This window comes from Felis catus, chromosome A1 (genome assembly GCF_018350175.1).
Source record: "Felis catus isolate Fca126 chromosome A1, F.catus_Fca126_mat1.0, whole genome shotgun sequence".
In the NCBI taxonomy this organism is placed as follows: domain Eukaryota; kingdom Metazoa; phylum Chordata; class Mammalia; order Carnivora; family Felidae; genus Felis; species Felis catus.
The window spans coordinates 147,294,309-147,310,341 of NC_058368.1; the positions used below are offsets into that span (position 1 = coordinate 147,294,309).

Here is a 16,033-nt window from a genome sequence, read left to right on the forward strand (position 1 = left end):
GTAACATAAAAATTGTGCCTGAGTTTCCAGCTGAATTGGCCTCAATTCCTTAATATAAATCTCTTTAAATCATATATTTTATGTATTTACACACACGCGCGCGCGCGCGCGCACACACACACACACACACACACACACACACACACACACACACAGTTCTACTTCTCTGGAGAATCCTGACTGATACACTCTCCATTTCCAACTGAATGCCTCTATTACCATTTTTTAAAATTTGATGCTTTTTCAGTATTTGAGTTTAATATTAACTTGGGTTTCAGTTTTGGTTTTTCTCCCAGAATCCTAAACATTGATAGCACAAAATCTACCTTATTAATTGAAATAATATGAAATATCTACAAACACTAAATAAAAAATTTATTTATACCACTGGAGTTATTCTGCAACATTATGATGGAAGTGAGTTACAAAAAGTTGAATGTTTGAAGCTGTAGCAACATGTATGCAAAGATTAAGTCACATTTTTTTTTCACCAAGCTTAAAAAGTTGACTAAATTTGAATGGCCATTTTCTAATATTCTAAATATAAAATTATTATGTTTTGACTATAAGTTCATGATAAAAATGTTTATCTATAATAAGATAATATCATCCTGGGTTAAGCTAAGTAATGACAGTATCTAATACTCTTAGAAATTTTCGGGACAATGAAATTTAATATAACTGTCATTTTTTGAAATGTGAGAGAGGAAGATTATGTCAGTAGCATGTAAGAACTAGAGCTGAGTAAACTTAGGTGTTTCTATAGAAACAGATCATTAAAGCAAAATAGAAAGTTCAAAACAGATAATAGATATACACAGTTTTGGTAAGCATACATTTTTAAGCACATGAGAGAAAAATAAAGTATACAGTGAGGTTGAGATTTTAAAAGTCATGATGTATAACAGTGCAAATATGAATACAGACTTTAGTATGACTGAGATGTGTGCTAATGTATTTCTCAACAATTGGGCTTGCAGTTCTCCTAAGAGTTTTTATACAATAACCTGAAAAACATACTAAAATGTAAAAGAAAAACTAAGCAAGTAGTTTAAAATGACAAAGAGGTATTACAATGGTTACTTCTTATTGGCTTTCCTGATCATTAACCTAGTATGTATTTCCACCTTTCTCTTCCAAAACAGTACCATGATTATTATTCATGTATCTGCCCCTTAGCTCCTGATCCTAACAGAAAGCAGAAATCAACCTTATGCTCCAAGGGAAGGGTTTGACTGGCTGGTTGTGTTAGGGATGGCAGAAGAGATCTAAGCCTGTCCAATTACAGTGGATCTCAGCAGTCTTTTTTTTTTTTTTTAAGCAGGTATCCAGCCCAGCGTAGAGCCCAAGGTGGAGCTTGAACTCATGACCCTAAGATCAAGACCTATGCTAAGATTAAGATTCAGATGCTTAACCAAGTGGGCCACCCAGGTGCCCCAGGGTGGATCTCAGGACTTTTGTTTTCTTTGTCTTCTCTGGATAAAGATACATACAGCCACAGTGGCTTTTGGCAGACCTATCACCACCCCAAGGGAAACCGGTATGGAAATGAAGATAAATTTTATACCACAGAAGACAGAACAAAAAGATGGGGAAAGAAAAACAAAACTCAGATTTTTAGTGACATCATTGGGCTACTCATTATTAATTCTGTGGGAGCTAATAAAATCTCGTATTATTCAAGTGACATTGAATTGAATGTACCAAAAGCATGTCACACAGTAACTGTTTTTAGAATGCATGCATTGCTAGATATTAACATATACTATTGAAGAAATTACATCTTCAAGTTATACTATGAGGAATTTTTGTTACATATTTCTTGACAATATTTTAACTTTATTTCAAGTCAAGATTTGTATTTTGGGGGGAAAGATGATAAATTATGTCACTGTATCTATATTCACAGATTTACAAATATATTATTTTGCCTTTTTGATAACTTACTTCTTAAACTTGTCTAAAGAAAAAGATATGGAATAAAAAATCTCCCAAATTCTCTACTGGTATGATGATCTTATACTACAGTGAAGTTTATCTTCGTGAAAACAAGAAAAAAATACTATCTACATAAAACAGAGAATTAAATAACAACTAATTTTTCCTCCCAGTTCAATATCACTATCACACATCTATCAATAAGAAAGTTTTGTCTCACTAAAAACAAAAAAGGCAGCTTTATTTGGTCTTTTCATTAATGCCTCAGTAAACTGGATAAAGCTAAATCTTTAGAAGTAATAATTTATTCCTTATTCCACTAAAAATCTGCAAGTAAAGACTTCTGGTTTTTAGAGATCATAGCAATAAACTTTTTGGTTTTTATATATGTTTTTAATATTTAAGCCTGCTTAGCATATCTTTATGAGTAAGAATATACTTGATAAAATAATTAGTATAGTTGCTCCAGGCACTAGAGAGAAAATATGCCCATATAAAAAAAGGAGAAAATTTGTAACAAATATAAGGCGAACAAAAAAGAGAATGTGAAGCTCTATTTCAGACCCCAAGGAAATAAAGTGCTAAGATCAGAATGCAAAAGCAACTCTTGTTCATTAGAGAATAATATGGTAAGATATTACTCCTTTTCAAAATGTATGAGTTGTAGAATAATTGAGCATAGTCAGCCATGCAGAATTATGTTTCATAAGAAAACAGGAAAGATATCTAAAAGAAATCTATAGCATAGTTAAGAAAAATCACAAAATTCACCATACACAGCAGGAAAGCTTTCATAGGGCCAAAGCTGAATATTTCAAAAGTTAGAGAAAAATGTTACCACTTGTGTATTGTGCTTAGCTACAAAGATATACACATACACATGGCTTATCTATATAAGCATATATATATGGTTTGTGTATCAAATCATAAATACATATTTGTATATATAAAACCATAGTTATAAATCCTTACACTGCTAGGCAGTGTTCTATTATGTATGTAGATAAATAGTGTTCTCGGGTGTACTTCCTCCGTGACCAAACTGATGTTTTGAAAGAGTAAACATACTGGGGCACCTGGGTGGCTCTGTTAGTTAAGCGTCTGACTCTTGGTTCGGCTCAGGTCATGATCTCACAGTTTGTGAGATCGAGGCCCGCATCGGACTCTGCACTGACAGCACAGAGCCTGCTTGGGATTCTCTCTCTCCCTCTCTCTCTGCCCCTCACCCCCACCTTTCAAATAAATAAATAAACTTTAAAAAAGAAAGATTAAACATATTAAAATATTTAGAAGGAACCAGTGGAAATGATGATGCCCTGGTGTGCCCCATCACTACACTCTTCATCTCTGATGGGCATCACAGAGATCACAATAAGTTTATTATAAACTACTGTATCCAGGAAGCAATGTTTATCATCACTACCAAGTGGGATCAGATATTAATAGGCCACAAATGGAGTTTTGCATTTAAGTAAATGATGAAATTTTAACTTTACAAATATGTAAAGAACAGTGTGGCTTTTGTAGTTTAGTGTTTAACACAGCTAACTGATAAAAAGACTTTATCTTTTACATTCATGGAAAATTCCATATTTTCTAATTATAATTTTTTGTCATTATGAGTTAGTTCAGTATTAAGAGCTACTTTTATATAAGCACAAACCTAGTCCCCTTCTTTAATGTTACAAAAAAGTGACAAAGCAATTAAAAATCTCTCCTTAGGCAAGAGAAGAAAAAGAATTAAGCTCTGTTTCTGAGGTGACAGGAACAAAAACAGTAAGTTGTGATTTTAATTTTAGCTTCTGATATACTGTATAGCTACAAGATTTCCACTGTGTCATTTTTTCACTGATTTTGATCCCATTCAAATATGTTTTTTATTTGTGGCCCTGTTATTCTTGTAATTACTTCATCAATTTGAAAAATAAATGGTATTTGTAGAGAGCTAAAATAACAGCTAGTAAGACAAGATAAATTAAGAGGAATGAGGAAATTTATGTGAGAATGAGCTTGATTTTACATACCTTATAGTTAATAAATTAAATTTTATATAGATAAGCTCATTTGTAGCAGTCAATTTTCTAATGTAGATGTCTTAATATTTTAAAGGACACAGACAAATGTATTGGTATAATCAGTTTATAAAGCCTCTCCTCATTATGAAATTTAAAGATAAATGAATATTGGATTTGTGCAACAGAGTGGGAAACGGCCACTGACTTAACTTTATTAAAGAGTGTTATTTTATGAAATTGAATCTAAATATTATGTATCACCTTTCAAAAGTTGCAAACTGACTTCATTTCAAAGTTATAAACCGATCTGTATTTCATTTGCACAGATACACACACACACACACATTCTTAATATTTGTGAATAATTGTTTTTTTTAATTTTTCTTTACATTTATTTATTTTTGAGAGACAGAGACAGAGAGAGACAGAGCACAGGTGGGGGAGGGGCAGAGATAGAAGGAGACATGGAATCCGAAGCAGGCTCCAGGCTCCGATCTGTCAGCACACAGCCCGACGCACTTGGGGCTGGAACTCAGGAACGGTGAGATCATGACCTGAGCCGAAGTCATGACCCAACTGACTGAGCCACCCAGGCGCCCCAACATTGTTTTTGAATGCACATTTATCAGGCCAAAGTCTGACGAGTATAGTATCACACTTCTGAGACTATAAAGAAATAATTTATGTTACAATGTCATGAGAGGATTCTGAAGGAAATTTCAAAAGAGAGCTTCCAAAAACTATCTGGGCAATAGCAACATAATTGGCTTGCACGTGTCACCTGTAAAGGTGACTCCGTTGAAGGTACAGAATCTGTGTGGCCACTCTAAAAATATGTATCTCACTAGTTTGTAATTAGATCTTGGCATACAACCTAGTTTGAAGAAATTTTTATTTGTATAGTTCATAGATTTCTTTTTTTTTTCAATGTTTATTTATTTTTGGGACAGAGAGAGACAGAGCATGAACGGGGGAGGGGCAGAGAGAGAGGCAGACACAGAATCAGAAACAGGCTCCAGGCTCTGAGCCATCAGCCCAGAGACTGACGCGGGGCTCGAACTCACGGACCACGAGATTGTGACCTGGCTGAAGTCAGACGCTTAACTGACTGCGCCACCCAGGTGCCCCAATTTCTTTATACTCATTGAAATAAGATGTTTAAATATCTGAACATAAGATTCAATGAAGATAAATAAAAGCTTTCAGTAGTTCCTGAAACAGGTGTCAGTGAGGCTGCCCTAGTAACTCAGATGCTACCATACATGCTCCTCTAGACTAACACACCCCATCAGAACACTGGGAGCTGAACGATTAGCAAGCAGACGCTCTACATTCAATAGCAGGACATATCCCCATAAGGAGAAATGCAGATGTGATGGAATATGCACCCCCTCCACAAAATAACACAAAAAAAGTAGTTATTTTAAGTGCTTGCTTTTTTGTATGTGTGGTAGTTTAGAAGTTCCAATAAGAGAAATTAGGGATATTTGAAAAAAATAACTGAAAACAGGATAAAGAATAAAAATATTATAAACAGAATGATATGGGAATATAGGCTCAAATAGGCTCTATTGTAAAGAGAAAAGCCTCTATCATTTTGTAGCATTATAATGTAAGTAAAATACTATCTAATATCTCATTCATTTTCTGAGTTATATTATCTATTTTTCTGATTTTTTTCATACTGTATGTTATTCAAGATAGAAACCTATTATTCTCTTTAGAAACAGTTCTGAACAATGAGAATTTGTCACATTATGGAATTATAATTAATACAATTGTGTGTACCTGTGGGGTAAAAATAACTTAGATTTGTTATACAGTATCCGACATCACAGGCATTTTTTTAATGTTTATTTATTTTTGAGAGAGACAGAATGTGAGCAGAGGAAGGGCAGAGAGAGAGGGGGAGACACAGAATCTGAAGCAGGCTCCCTGCAGGCTCTGAGCTGTCAGCACAGAGTCTGATTCAGGGCTTAAACTCACGAACTGAGATCATGGCCTGAATCACCCAGGAGCCCCAACAACCATTTAATACATAGTATCATTCAGTAGTAGTATCTTCTAGGGACCTACACTGATAGATCATGTATAGATTTTCTTAAAATAAGAGTTATTCTTAATTAATAATTCATACATTCATAACTAATAGGAACCTGCAACATCCCCACTTACTTTATTATTTCTTCTCATACTGAATTTTGAGGAGTGGCAGATCTCCTAACAAAAACATTAAAATTATTTAATTTAAGGAAATTAAAGAATGTATTTGAAAGAGTTACTATCCAATTATGCTGTGAATATGATTTGAAAGATGAATATGAGTCGAATTAAGATATCAAAAATAGCATGTGGGAACATATAAAAGTTTAATTCAGGTAAAATTTGGGACCAAATAAAAGATAGCATTTCATTGATAATTTAAGCAGTATGAAGAAATACCAGGAAAGAAATATAAAATAAAGGACCATAAAATGAGTCTGAGGTTAGGAAAGATTATTCTAGATAAATTCTGTTAGCATAAGAAGATAAGAGTAGAGAAAATTATTAACCATATATGAAATAAATATATTCTGACTAACAGTTTTAAATAAAAGATATATTTTGATAAATACTACTGAAAAGGGCACATAAACAGATAATAAATATTCATTTAAGAAAAATAACTGCTGAAAAAACTTGTAGTAAATGGTACCAAAAAGGACTAAAATAATCATAATCCACTTCCCATTTTCCTTATAAAATCAAGTTTTTAGAAATCTCATAATAAATACTTTGTCAAAAGTTTTAATACAACTATACAATAATACTCTTTTTATTATATACATCGATAAAATTAAAAGGAAAACATTTAATTCCCGCTGGCAGTTTTTATATAGGAATGCCTGCTTTCCTAAATGACAAATTTTTTTCAGTGCTAACCTGTATGTGAAATTATTTGGTTAAAATATTCCTTAAGAGTACATTTATTCTAGGGGCGCCTGGGTGGCGCAGTCGGTTGAGCGTCCGACTTCAGCCAGGTCACGATCTTGCGGTCCGTGAGTTCGAGCCCCGCGTCAGGCTCTGGGCTGATGGCTCAGAGCCTGGAGCCTGTTTCTGATTCTGTGTCTCCCTCTCTCTCTGCCCCTCCCCCGTTCATGCTCTGTCTCTCTCTGTCCCAAAAATTTATTCTATTCTAAAAGTCTGTGCTAAAATCACTAGAAAAACATCTGCTCATATCTGAAGACAAAAATATTTTAAAACCATAATTTAAACTCCAAGATGTTCATATCACTCTAAAGTAAAATAAATATTTGGAGAAAAAACATTCAGTTGCAATTACCAAAAGACCTTCTTAGTAGGTAAATTATCAAAATAACTTTAGAATAATGAAATTACACCAAGAAATAGTTATATTATACTTAAATATCATTTACATTAGGCTAAAATTAATCTTCATCATACAAAATTAATAATTCTTTTGCAATGACACCAAAATTGTTTGGCAGGCAAAAAAGCAAGGTGTGGGAAGTAAGGAAGAGGAATTAGGGTGGGCTAGGAAAGCATAGGTGCTAGTGAGGACTGATACAAAGAGAAAACTAACGCTGGCAAATGCAGTCTCTGGGCAACCCTGTAAACACTAATGCCTCAAGTAGGGCAAAAAGAAGTCAGAAACTAGGAAAAAGACTCATATCAGCAGAGGAGTCATATCAACAGATGAGTTTGCTATTGAGTCATGTGATTAGGTTGCTCCTAAAAAGAGGCTACGCAATACTGACCAGACTGGGAGACAATGATAGGGAGTTCTTATCCAAATCAGACTGCAAACAAATGATAATATGAAAATGGAATAATTGAGTTTATCTAATTCTGTGATTCCATTCTTAAGGGAAGTATAATCATAAAGAGTATCATACAATACAGTATCCTCGGGGTTTATCAAAGGTATTTATGTCGATTCCATTTCCTTCCATTGAATTTTTGATCTTCTGATTTTACTCTTAAAGGTAAAAATGCCCACCCAGCCACTTTTGGAGGAAGGTAGAAATCAGGAAGTCTCATACTAGTTGAAATAAATTCTGTCTATGAATCAAAATGGCCCTACCTTGTACCTAAGTTCCAATAATTGGGCTAGCTCCCTGCCACCTTCCTATAAAACTAAGTTGCCTTTTGTCCATTGGTTTCAGTGACCATTTTCTGCTCTTGTCTCTCAGGCCCAACTGCTTTCCTCAGTTACTTGCCTAAGAAGGAATCTAGTGGTGGGGTCTGGTTGTCCTCTTCTGACCAGTCTCTAACTCCTGCATCTCAGGACATTGACTCCTTTTTCCTGATACTGCTGATTGGCTAGCCTGGGCCTTTTATTTATTGCTAATCACAAGAGCTGTGCTGCCTACTTTATCCCTACAAATGTGCCTGGTCTTTAGGCTCCTGGCGTTTCTCTTTGATCCATCCCATTGTCCTGGAACCAAGTTGGAAACACAATGCCTTCTCTACCATTAGTATTCTTCACAGTAGTTACTCTGAAGTACTATAGATACATAGAAGTTACTATGAAGGAGTAACTACTTCAAACCTGAGCCTGTGCTTGATTAATACTGATTAACTGGATGACCAGCAGAGTTATGATGCCAGATTTCAGTATCATTAATTTATAACTGTAAAAATTTGGTTTTAAATAAAGTGAGTGTTTGAGGCAACAATGTGGTTTTTACCCTTAAACTTAAATGAATAACATGTTCAGTGCCAGTTATATATTTGATAATGCACTATTCTATCAGGGAAGATCATATTTCTGAAAGTACTTTTTTATCATTTTCCTCTTTTTTTATTCTCATTTTATTATTTTTCTGCATTTTATCATTTTAGTTTTTCTCCTCATTTTATTATTTTTTGACATTTTTCTTAATATTTTTATTTTCTCATTTTCCTTATTCTTTTTTATTTAGTATTTATTTTGGGGAAAGCACAAGTGGGAGAGGGGCAAAGAGAGGGGAACAGGGGATCTTGAGGGTGCTCTATGCTGACAGGCTCACAGCAGTGAGCCCAATATGGGGCTTGGACTCAGGAACCATGAGATCATGACCTGAGCTGAAGTCGAGCGCTCAACCAACTGAACCACCCAGGTGCCCTCCATTTTCCTTATTCTTTAATGTTGATGTGATATTTTACATTATGTTTCCCTCTGTGACAGTTCATTTTCAATTCTTTTTCTTTGAATTTAAAGCTTATAACTAACATCATTTAATCTGGGGTGGTATAATGGGTCCAAGAAATTTAAAAAAAGTCAGTAAATAAAACTGTGCTAGTTTCCTGGTTGAAATCTGAGAAAAAATACACTTCAAAGGGTGAAGGGACTATTGTTAACAGCATTAAATTACATAGAAATAATCTTAGCAACAAAAGGAACTTTACCTGCTGACGTTGGCTCTTCTTCATCTGATGCTATGATAAGAGGAAAAAAGACGAGGACAGGGAGAGGGTGGGGTGGGGTGAGGTTGGGGAAAGAGAGAGAGAGAGAGAGAGAGAGAGAGATTGAAATTGAACATAAATATACTTTGCATTTTCAAACAAAGACTACAAGCTCCTGATTTGTAATTTTGTGAATACATTAGAAATCTGTCATGAGATAACTGGATAATGACAAGTTAATGAGAGTTTACATTAAAGGAACATTTATACACTTTTATCTTCTAAGATACATATTTATTAGAAGAGACCACTCAGTTGTCTGAACTTGCTTTCCCTTCCTTTCTGCAAATAAGACTGACTTTATTTAGTTTGATTGGAAATCATAATTATCATAAATAATATTATTTGAAAATATAAATTGTAAATAACATATGAATATCCCACCATCACCACTTTGTGGGAATTTTCTATTAGCAAAGAGAAATTAAAATGCATTACAATTTTGCTCCATGAAGTAGAAGTTATAAATAAGATAGGGGTTACATACAAACACACTAAACTCACAGGTACCACATGCTTCAAAATTCAGAAGCAGTGATTCACACGCAAGAACCGGCATTGTGAAGGGTGACCCTGTGTGGTTTGACACACGTGTTCTACAGCCCAGACAAGGATAAACATGGATATTATAAAAGGAGAGGCCACAGTATGAAAATACAGTTTTATGCTAAAGCAGTGGCTCACAACCGCGAATCTATATTAGAAAGTCAAACTCTGGGCCCCGCCTCAAACCAATCAAGTCAGAATCTCTTTCAATGGTACCACCTCGTAGCCAGGTTTGAGACATCGCTAAATAACATCGATATAAGGTAACACGAACCATAACTCAAAGTGTGAATCATTCTGATTCCTGTTTTAAAAGGGAGGAATTTTTAAGAGCAGACTCCAAGGGTAAGAACCTACTATTACACGTATGTGGAGGATGGAGCACAGTGGTTGCAAGAGTGAAAACAAGAGTTTATCTGCAACTGTTGCACAAGTTGGCCTAGAATCCACCCCTTCACCGTCACACCAACAGACACACTCTGTTAGGAGGTATTTCTGCTCTGTGCACAAGTTCAGTTCACTCTGAATATTACCGTTGAATTATATGACACCAGCCAGTGCTATTTCAATTGATTCATGAAGTTTTAACATAAAAATTTACTCAACTGAATTGCTTATAAAGGAGCTTTGTTCCCAAGTGATTCGTTAATCAAGGTATCACTGTGTAACCAGGGAGCAGTTTCCACTCTTTTCCGTTAAGTTTCCATCTGCACAGAGTACACCTTAGACAAGGTTACTTTGTGTCCTGACAGTATTTTCCTCTCACTGTTTGGCTTGTCTCCTTGGCACATAAAGGAACAGAGAGAGCAAACAGAGTTGGCATGCATGGGGTGGAGAACGTAAATATTTAAAAAGCCGTTTGCTGCTTTATTATGTCCAAAATCTAACATAACATGTTCAAAGAGGAAAACTGTCAGTGGCTTCCAGGAATTCCCTTTTAGGAAAATACCATAAAGTCTTGTAGAAGTGCTGACTTAGATGGTCATTGTTGGTATAGTCTGGAGATTCAAAGTGGAGAAATAAAAGCACTCAAAGCTGGTCACTTTATGTGTGTGAACTCTATAAAGCTATGATGACATGAAAATGACTCATATTTGATAGATGAAGATCCAGACGTTCAGAGTGACTGAGCAATTAGTCTAAGGTCAATTTGAATTTGAGCTCATGTCAGTGTGGCTTTCAAACCAAACTCTGTCCGCTATGCCTGTCTCCCAAGGTGTTGATTGAGTATCCACTAAGAGAGAGAGGGAAAAGGGGGAAAAGGGTCATGGAATGAAGACTGGCTAGATATCTGATAATCTTACTCAGAAAGAAGTATAAGGCAGAAAAAAGCTGGATGAAGGGACTGGGAAACTTCTTTGTGTCTCTTACAACCCAGGGATAGATGCAGGAGGTGAGATCCCAAGCATGCAGTTAAAATATCCTAAGCATGTGATGCCTAAGGAAGAGAGATTAGAAATGCTAAGATTTTATCCCTCCATTATAGATGGATAAGCAAGACATTTTAGGAAAGAACTAGCCAGCACTGAAGCAAAGACAATTCCAAATTTATAGAAGACATGGCAATTAGAATGTCTTAAAACCAAAGCCTCTGGGCTAAGCAGTGCACTAAGCTCCACGTAAGCTTGTAATACCTAAAAACATCTTTGTAACAGATTAACCATGTTAGAGTCAGCAGATACACAAGTCTGCCTTGAATTCTATTTCTATGCAATATCTCCATAACAGTGGTTCCTCATAATATAAAGATGTCACTAACCAACACTCCTACTATATTAAAACACACACATACACACACACACAGGTGCATACAAAAGGGTTAGTATTAGTATCAATTCACTGTCATAGTTCTCTCTGGCAAAGATGTTTTGTGTGTAGGCATCCAGACAAAACATGGTGAACTAGTAATGGGAGGCAGCTAGAGCTCCAAAAGTACAAATAATTCTCAAAGTGGACATTAGTGGCTTAATTAGTGAGATTCAGATGAAATGATCACCACAGAAGATAATGTCATGCTACCCAAGTTATTTTTCACTCGTCCTATTTGCTTCTTAGAATTCATGAAATCAGCAAATCAAAAAAATACATATGTCTTTGTCACATGCAATTCCTTTAACCCTGGAAATTAAAAACACATGCACCAAGCAAAACAAAAGTAAACAAGTAACTCTGTATTGCTCTGCCTGGCACAATGCAGAAGGATGTACGAAAATTATGGTGACAGTGGAAAAAAGAGACACTAAAAATATGTATCTGATGTAGAGAACTTAGCTGTGTGATCTTCTCATTGCCCATAAAAGGATCACCTTGGGTGTTCCTTAAAATGTTCCAGATCTACTGAATTTGAATTTGGGTGTTAGTTCAGGTTTCTGCATTTTTAAAATGTATTTCTTTAATGTTTATTTACTTTTGAGACAGACAGAGAGAGAGAGAGAGAGAGAGAGAGAGAGAGAGAGAGAGAGAGCGTGAGTGGGGGAGGGGCAGAGAGAGGGAGACACAGAATGTGAAGCAGGCTCCAGGCTCTGAGCTGTCAGTATAGAGCATGACGCGAGGCACAAACTCACTACTAACCACAAGATCATGACCTGAGCCAGTCAGACCCTTAACCGACTGAGCCAACCAGGCGCCCCTCAAGTTTCTGCATTTTTAAAAAGTGCAGCAGGTGCGACGGCTCTACCCATCAAAGTTTGCTGCAGTAGGAAAGAGCCATGGGTTCAGTTGTCAGAGCTGAAGCAGTAAATTAGCAGGCTTATAGGAAACCCTTTGCAATGTGTACTAGGGTTGTTTCATCAGCTTTCAATGCTCTTTCTCTTGTATCATCTTCAGATTTATTTGGGTATCTACATCAATTCTTTGGGGGAAGAGGACTTCTGCTGTGGATTTAGAGGGGAAGTTTGTATGTCATAACTAAGTAAACCTTTTCCATTTTCCTGGCCACCATTATTCGTCTAGGTAAGTATATGACCCATTTGGGGATAATGATGTGTAAGGTCAAGTTTGTATGTGTTCGGGTGAGGTGAGGCTCTTGGAAGGGAGGCTTCCTCAATCTTCTGGGAAAGCATCTGGAAATAACCCTCTCTCCCTCTTTCCTTTAAATACAGACAGGAAATCTATGGCCCAAAAGTAAGCAGGCAGACATTTTGCAACCATAATGGGAGTCAGCCTTATAAAGAAGCCAATCCTGCTCAAAGGCAGAATGGAAAAATAGAATGAAATTTACTGATGATATGGTTCAGGCACTAAATCATATCCTTACCCAAATCTGGACTTGCAGTTCTGAGGAAAAATACTTCTAATTTATTGTTTATCTAGTTTTAGTTGAGTTCTCTCTATTTGCAACTAAGTGGCATTCTGCACAACTGTAACCTGTTCTGTTGTTCCCATTTAAAATACATTAGGAGAGATAAGGAATTAACTACCTCTGAGGCAGTGAGAAGGAAAGTACATACAGTCTTGGGCGGTGCTTTCAGAGGGCAGCTGGGCTCTCAGCACCAAATGGTTCCACAGAGCTCACCACCCCATGTTTTGATATGATAAACCTACTCTAATTTTGAAGTTGGTCTCTGTTTTTTTCAGGATGGTTTGGCAGTGTACATGCTCATGAACTGGGTTAGTACTTAGGAGAAGAAGGCAACCTGTGTACTTCCTTCTTTCCTCCCTTCTTCCCTCCTTTTCTCCTTTGTTCCACAGGACCCAACGTCAAGGACAATAACTACCCAAACCCGACAGGCTGTGTATTACCCTGATACACATATGATATCAAAACACACATACTTCTTCACTGGATAGGCTTTAGTCTCTCTACATGGTATCAACATTCTTATAATCTCCTGTTTTTTGTTGGCCTTATCCTTGAGTGTCATTAATTAATTAATTAATTAATTAATTAATTTAGAGAGACAGAGTGGGAGCAGAGGAGGAGCAGAGAGAGAGGGAGATGAAGAATCTGAAGCAGGCTCCAGGCTCTGAGCTGTCAGCACAGAGCCCGAGGCAGGGCTTGAACTCACAGACCAAGAGATCATGGCTTAAGCCAAAGTAGGACGCTTAACTGACTGAGCCACCCAGGCGTTCCTTATCTTTGGGTGTTTTAAGTAAACTTTTATAGCATGGAATTTCCATCCATTCAAAAATAATTATTTTTTAAATTTAATTAATTAATTAACTTAATTAATTTCTTTTTTTTATTTTGAGAGAGGGTGAGCAAGCATGAGAGATGCGCAGCAAGGGAGGGAAGAATTCCAAGCAGTCTCTACATCAGCAGCACAGAGTTTAATGTGGGGCTTGATCTCACAAACGACGAGATCATGACCTGAGCTGAAACCAAGAATTAGACACTTAACCAACTGAGCCACCCAGGTGCCCCCAGAAACAATTCTATACTCAGTGTGGCTCAACCCTCAAATACAAATAGCCCATTATGAAAGAAATAAAATACAATTCTTAGCATATTATAATCTATTTTGTAAATGGATATTACTTAATTCATATTGATTTATGGATCATTTTGTTTGCTATATTATAAATCTCATTAATTATGTACCAAATATGTTCTTCAAGTTTGCAATTATCACTGTAATTCATTATTTCCATAATCAAAGAAATAAGAAATATATATTCTTACACTCTGACAATGTTTTAGATTCTATTCAACTGCACTGATGTAAAAATAACAACTATATTTATGTATGATTATTCATGCTTGCTCAGATGTTTAATGTTATAAATGTGAATATGTGTGTGTATGCGTGATTATTAATGCAAAGAAGAGTAAATTATCGTTTCAAATCTATGAACTCAATCATTTAAATAGGTTGTAGAGTTGTTTCTGGAAGTATTCAGAGATGTTTTCAGAGATAGGTTTTGGTTTATATGTTTTTTCTTTTATTCTTTATTTATTATTTGTTTGTTTGTTTATTTATTTATTTATTTATTTATTTATTTATTTATTTGCCTATGGCCCAATGAGAACATGCCTCAGGACTTACAGGTTGCCATTATCAACTTTTGTGTGAAAATACAAAGAGGAATGTTATTCTCTCCTGGCCAAAACCTTCAGACAGCAAATGATTTGGTTGTTTCTACACTCTCAGAACTGCAGAATATTTCAGTCACAATGAGAAACAACAGACAATGTGTTTGTGTTTGCATTGAAAGTGTCCAGAGAATTACAAAGTCTTCTCTATTCTATCAGTCTTTCACGTGCAATTTGATTTCGATGCTAAATTTGGAGAACAGCATCTATTGAGTATAGTTAATAATATAGAGTACATAGAAGTATGTATACATGCAGTTAGTATGTAAGTATATATTTATATGTTTATTAGTCTCTTCCATTAGACTAGGAGTTTCATGAGGTCAGGGATGTGACTGTTTTGCTTACCATTAAACTGTAGTTTTCAAATAGTGTCTACAATGTTGTAAGTTCAAGAAATATTTGTCAAAAGAAAGAAAACATGGATAAATATTTAATATACTCCTCTATGTTGCTCAATAAAATTCAGATGTTTCATTAAGCTGCATTACTAGACTTACCAAAGAGAAAGCCTTACATCTTCATTTGTGTTTTAGTTATATAGATCTAAATATACTAACTTATATAGCTATATATAGTTATATAAATCAGATTTACTTTCTTGGGGCAGGAGAGAAAAAGAATAATAATTAAAAAGACAATGGTTACTGTAATGACCATCTGATCATCTCATGAAAAAACAAATGTGTGATTTTAAACTAACTCAAAAAAGCATCAAACTACAGCTTATTAATTAAATAGATTCATTAAAATAGCATCACGAAATGCACTTTCTATGTTTAGTAGTAATATAGCTCACATGGGTTTCACAAGCTACTTATACAGTGTATCATGTTAATAGCAATTAGCAGTGCATTTGCAATTTTCTCATTTTAGAAAGAGGTACAAATGGGAAAAATAATAAAAAAATGAATGGAAGCTTTAGTTTCATTTTTTACCACTGAGTTAAAAAAAATACACAATTTATAAAACTAAACCAGAGTATTGGGAAACTGGGAAGTAATATGACTCATCTCCCAATGTGTACTAAAGAGACGTTGGGGACATAATTAGG

At 35.4% G+C, this 16,033-nt stretch overlaps 1 protein-coding gene across 2 annotated transcripts in view; it reads right to left on the reverse strand.

Moving 5' to 3' along the window:
• EDIL3 (EGF like repeats and discoidin domains 3) overlaps positions 1-16,033 on the reverse strand; it is a 413,457-nt gene that overhangs the window by 253,707 nt on the left and 143,717 nt on the right. The window contains exon 3 of one of the 2 annotated variants that reach the window (XM_011284414.3): positions 9,345-9,374. The exons of the other annotated variant lie outside the window; for it this stretch is intronic. Coding sequence (XP_011282716.1) covers positions 9,345-9,374 — 30 coding nt within the window. The remainder of the gene's footprint in view (positions 1-9,344; positions 9,375-16,033) is intronic. 2 annotated transcript variants of the gene reach the window in all.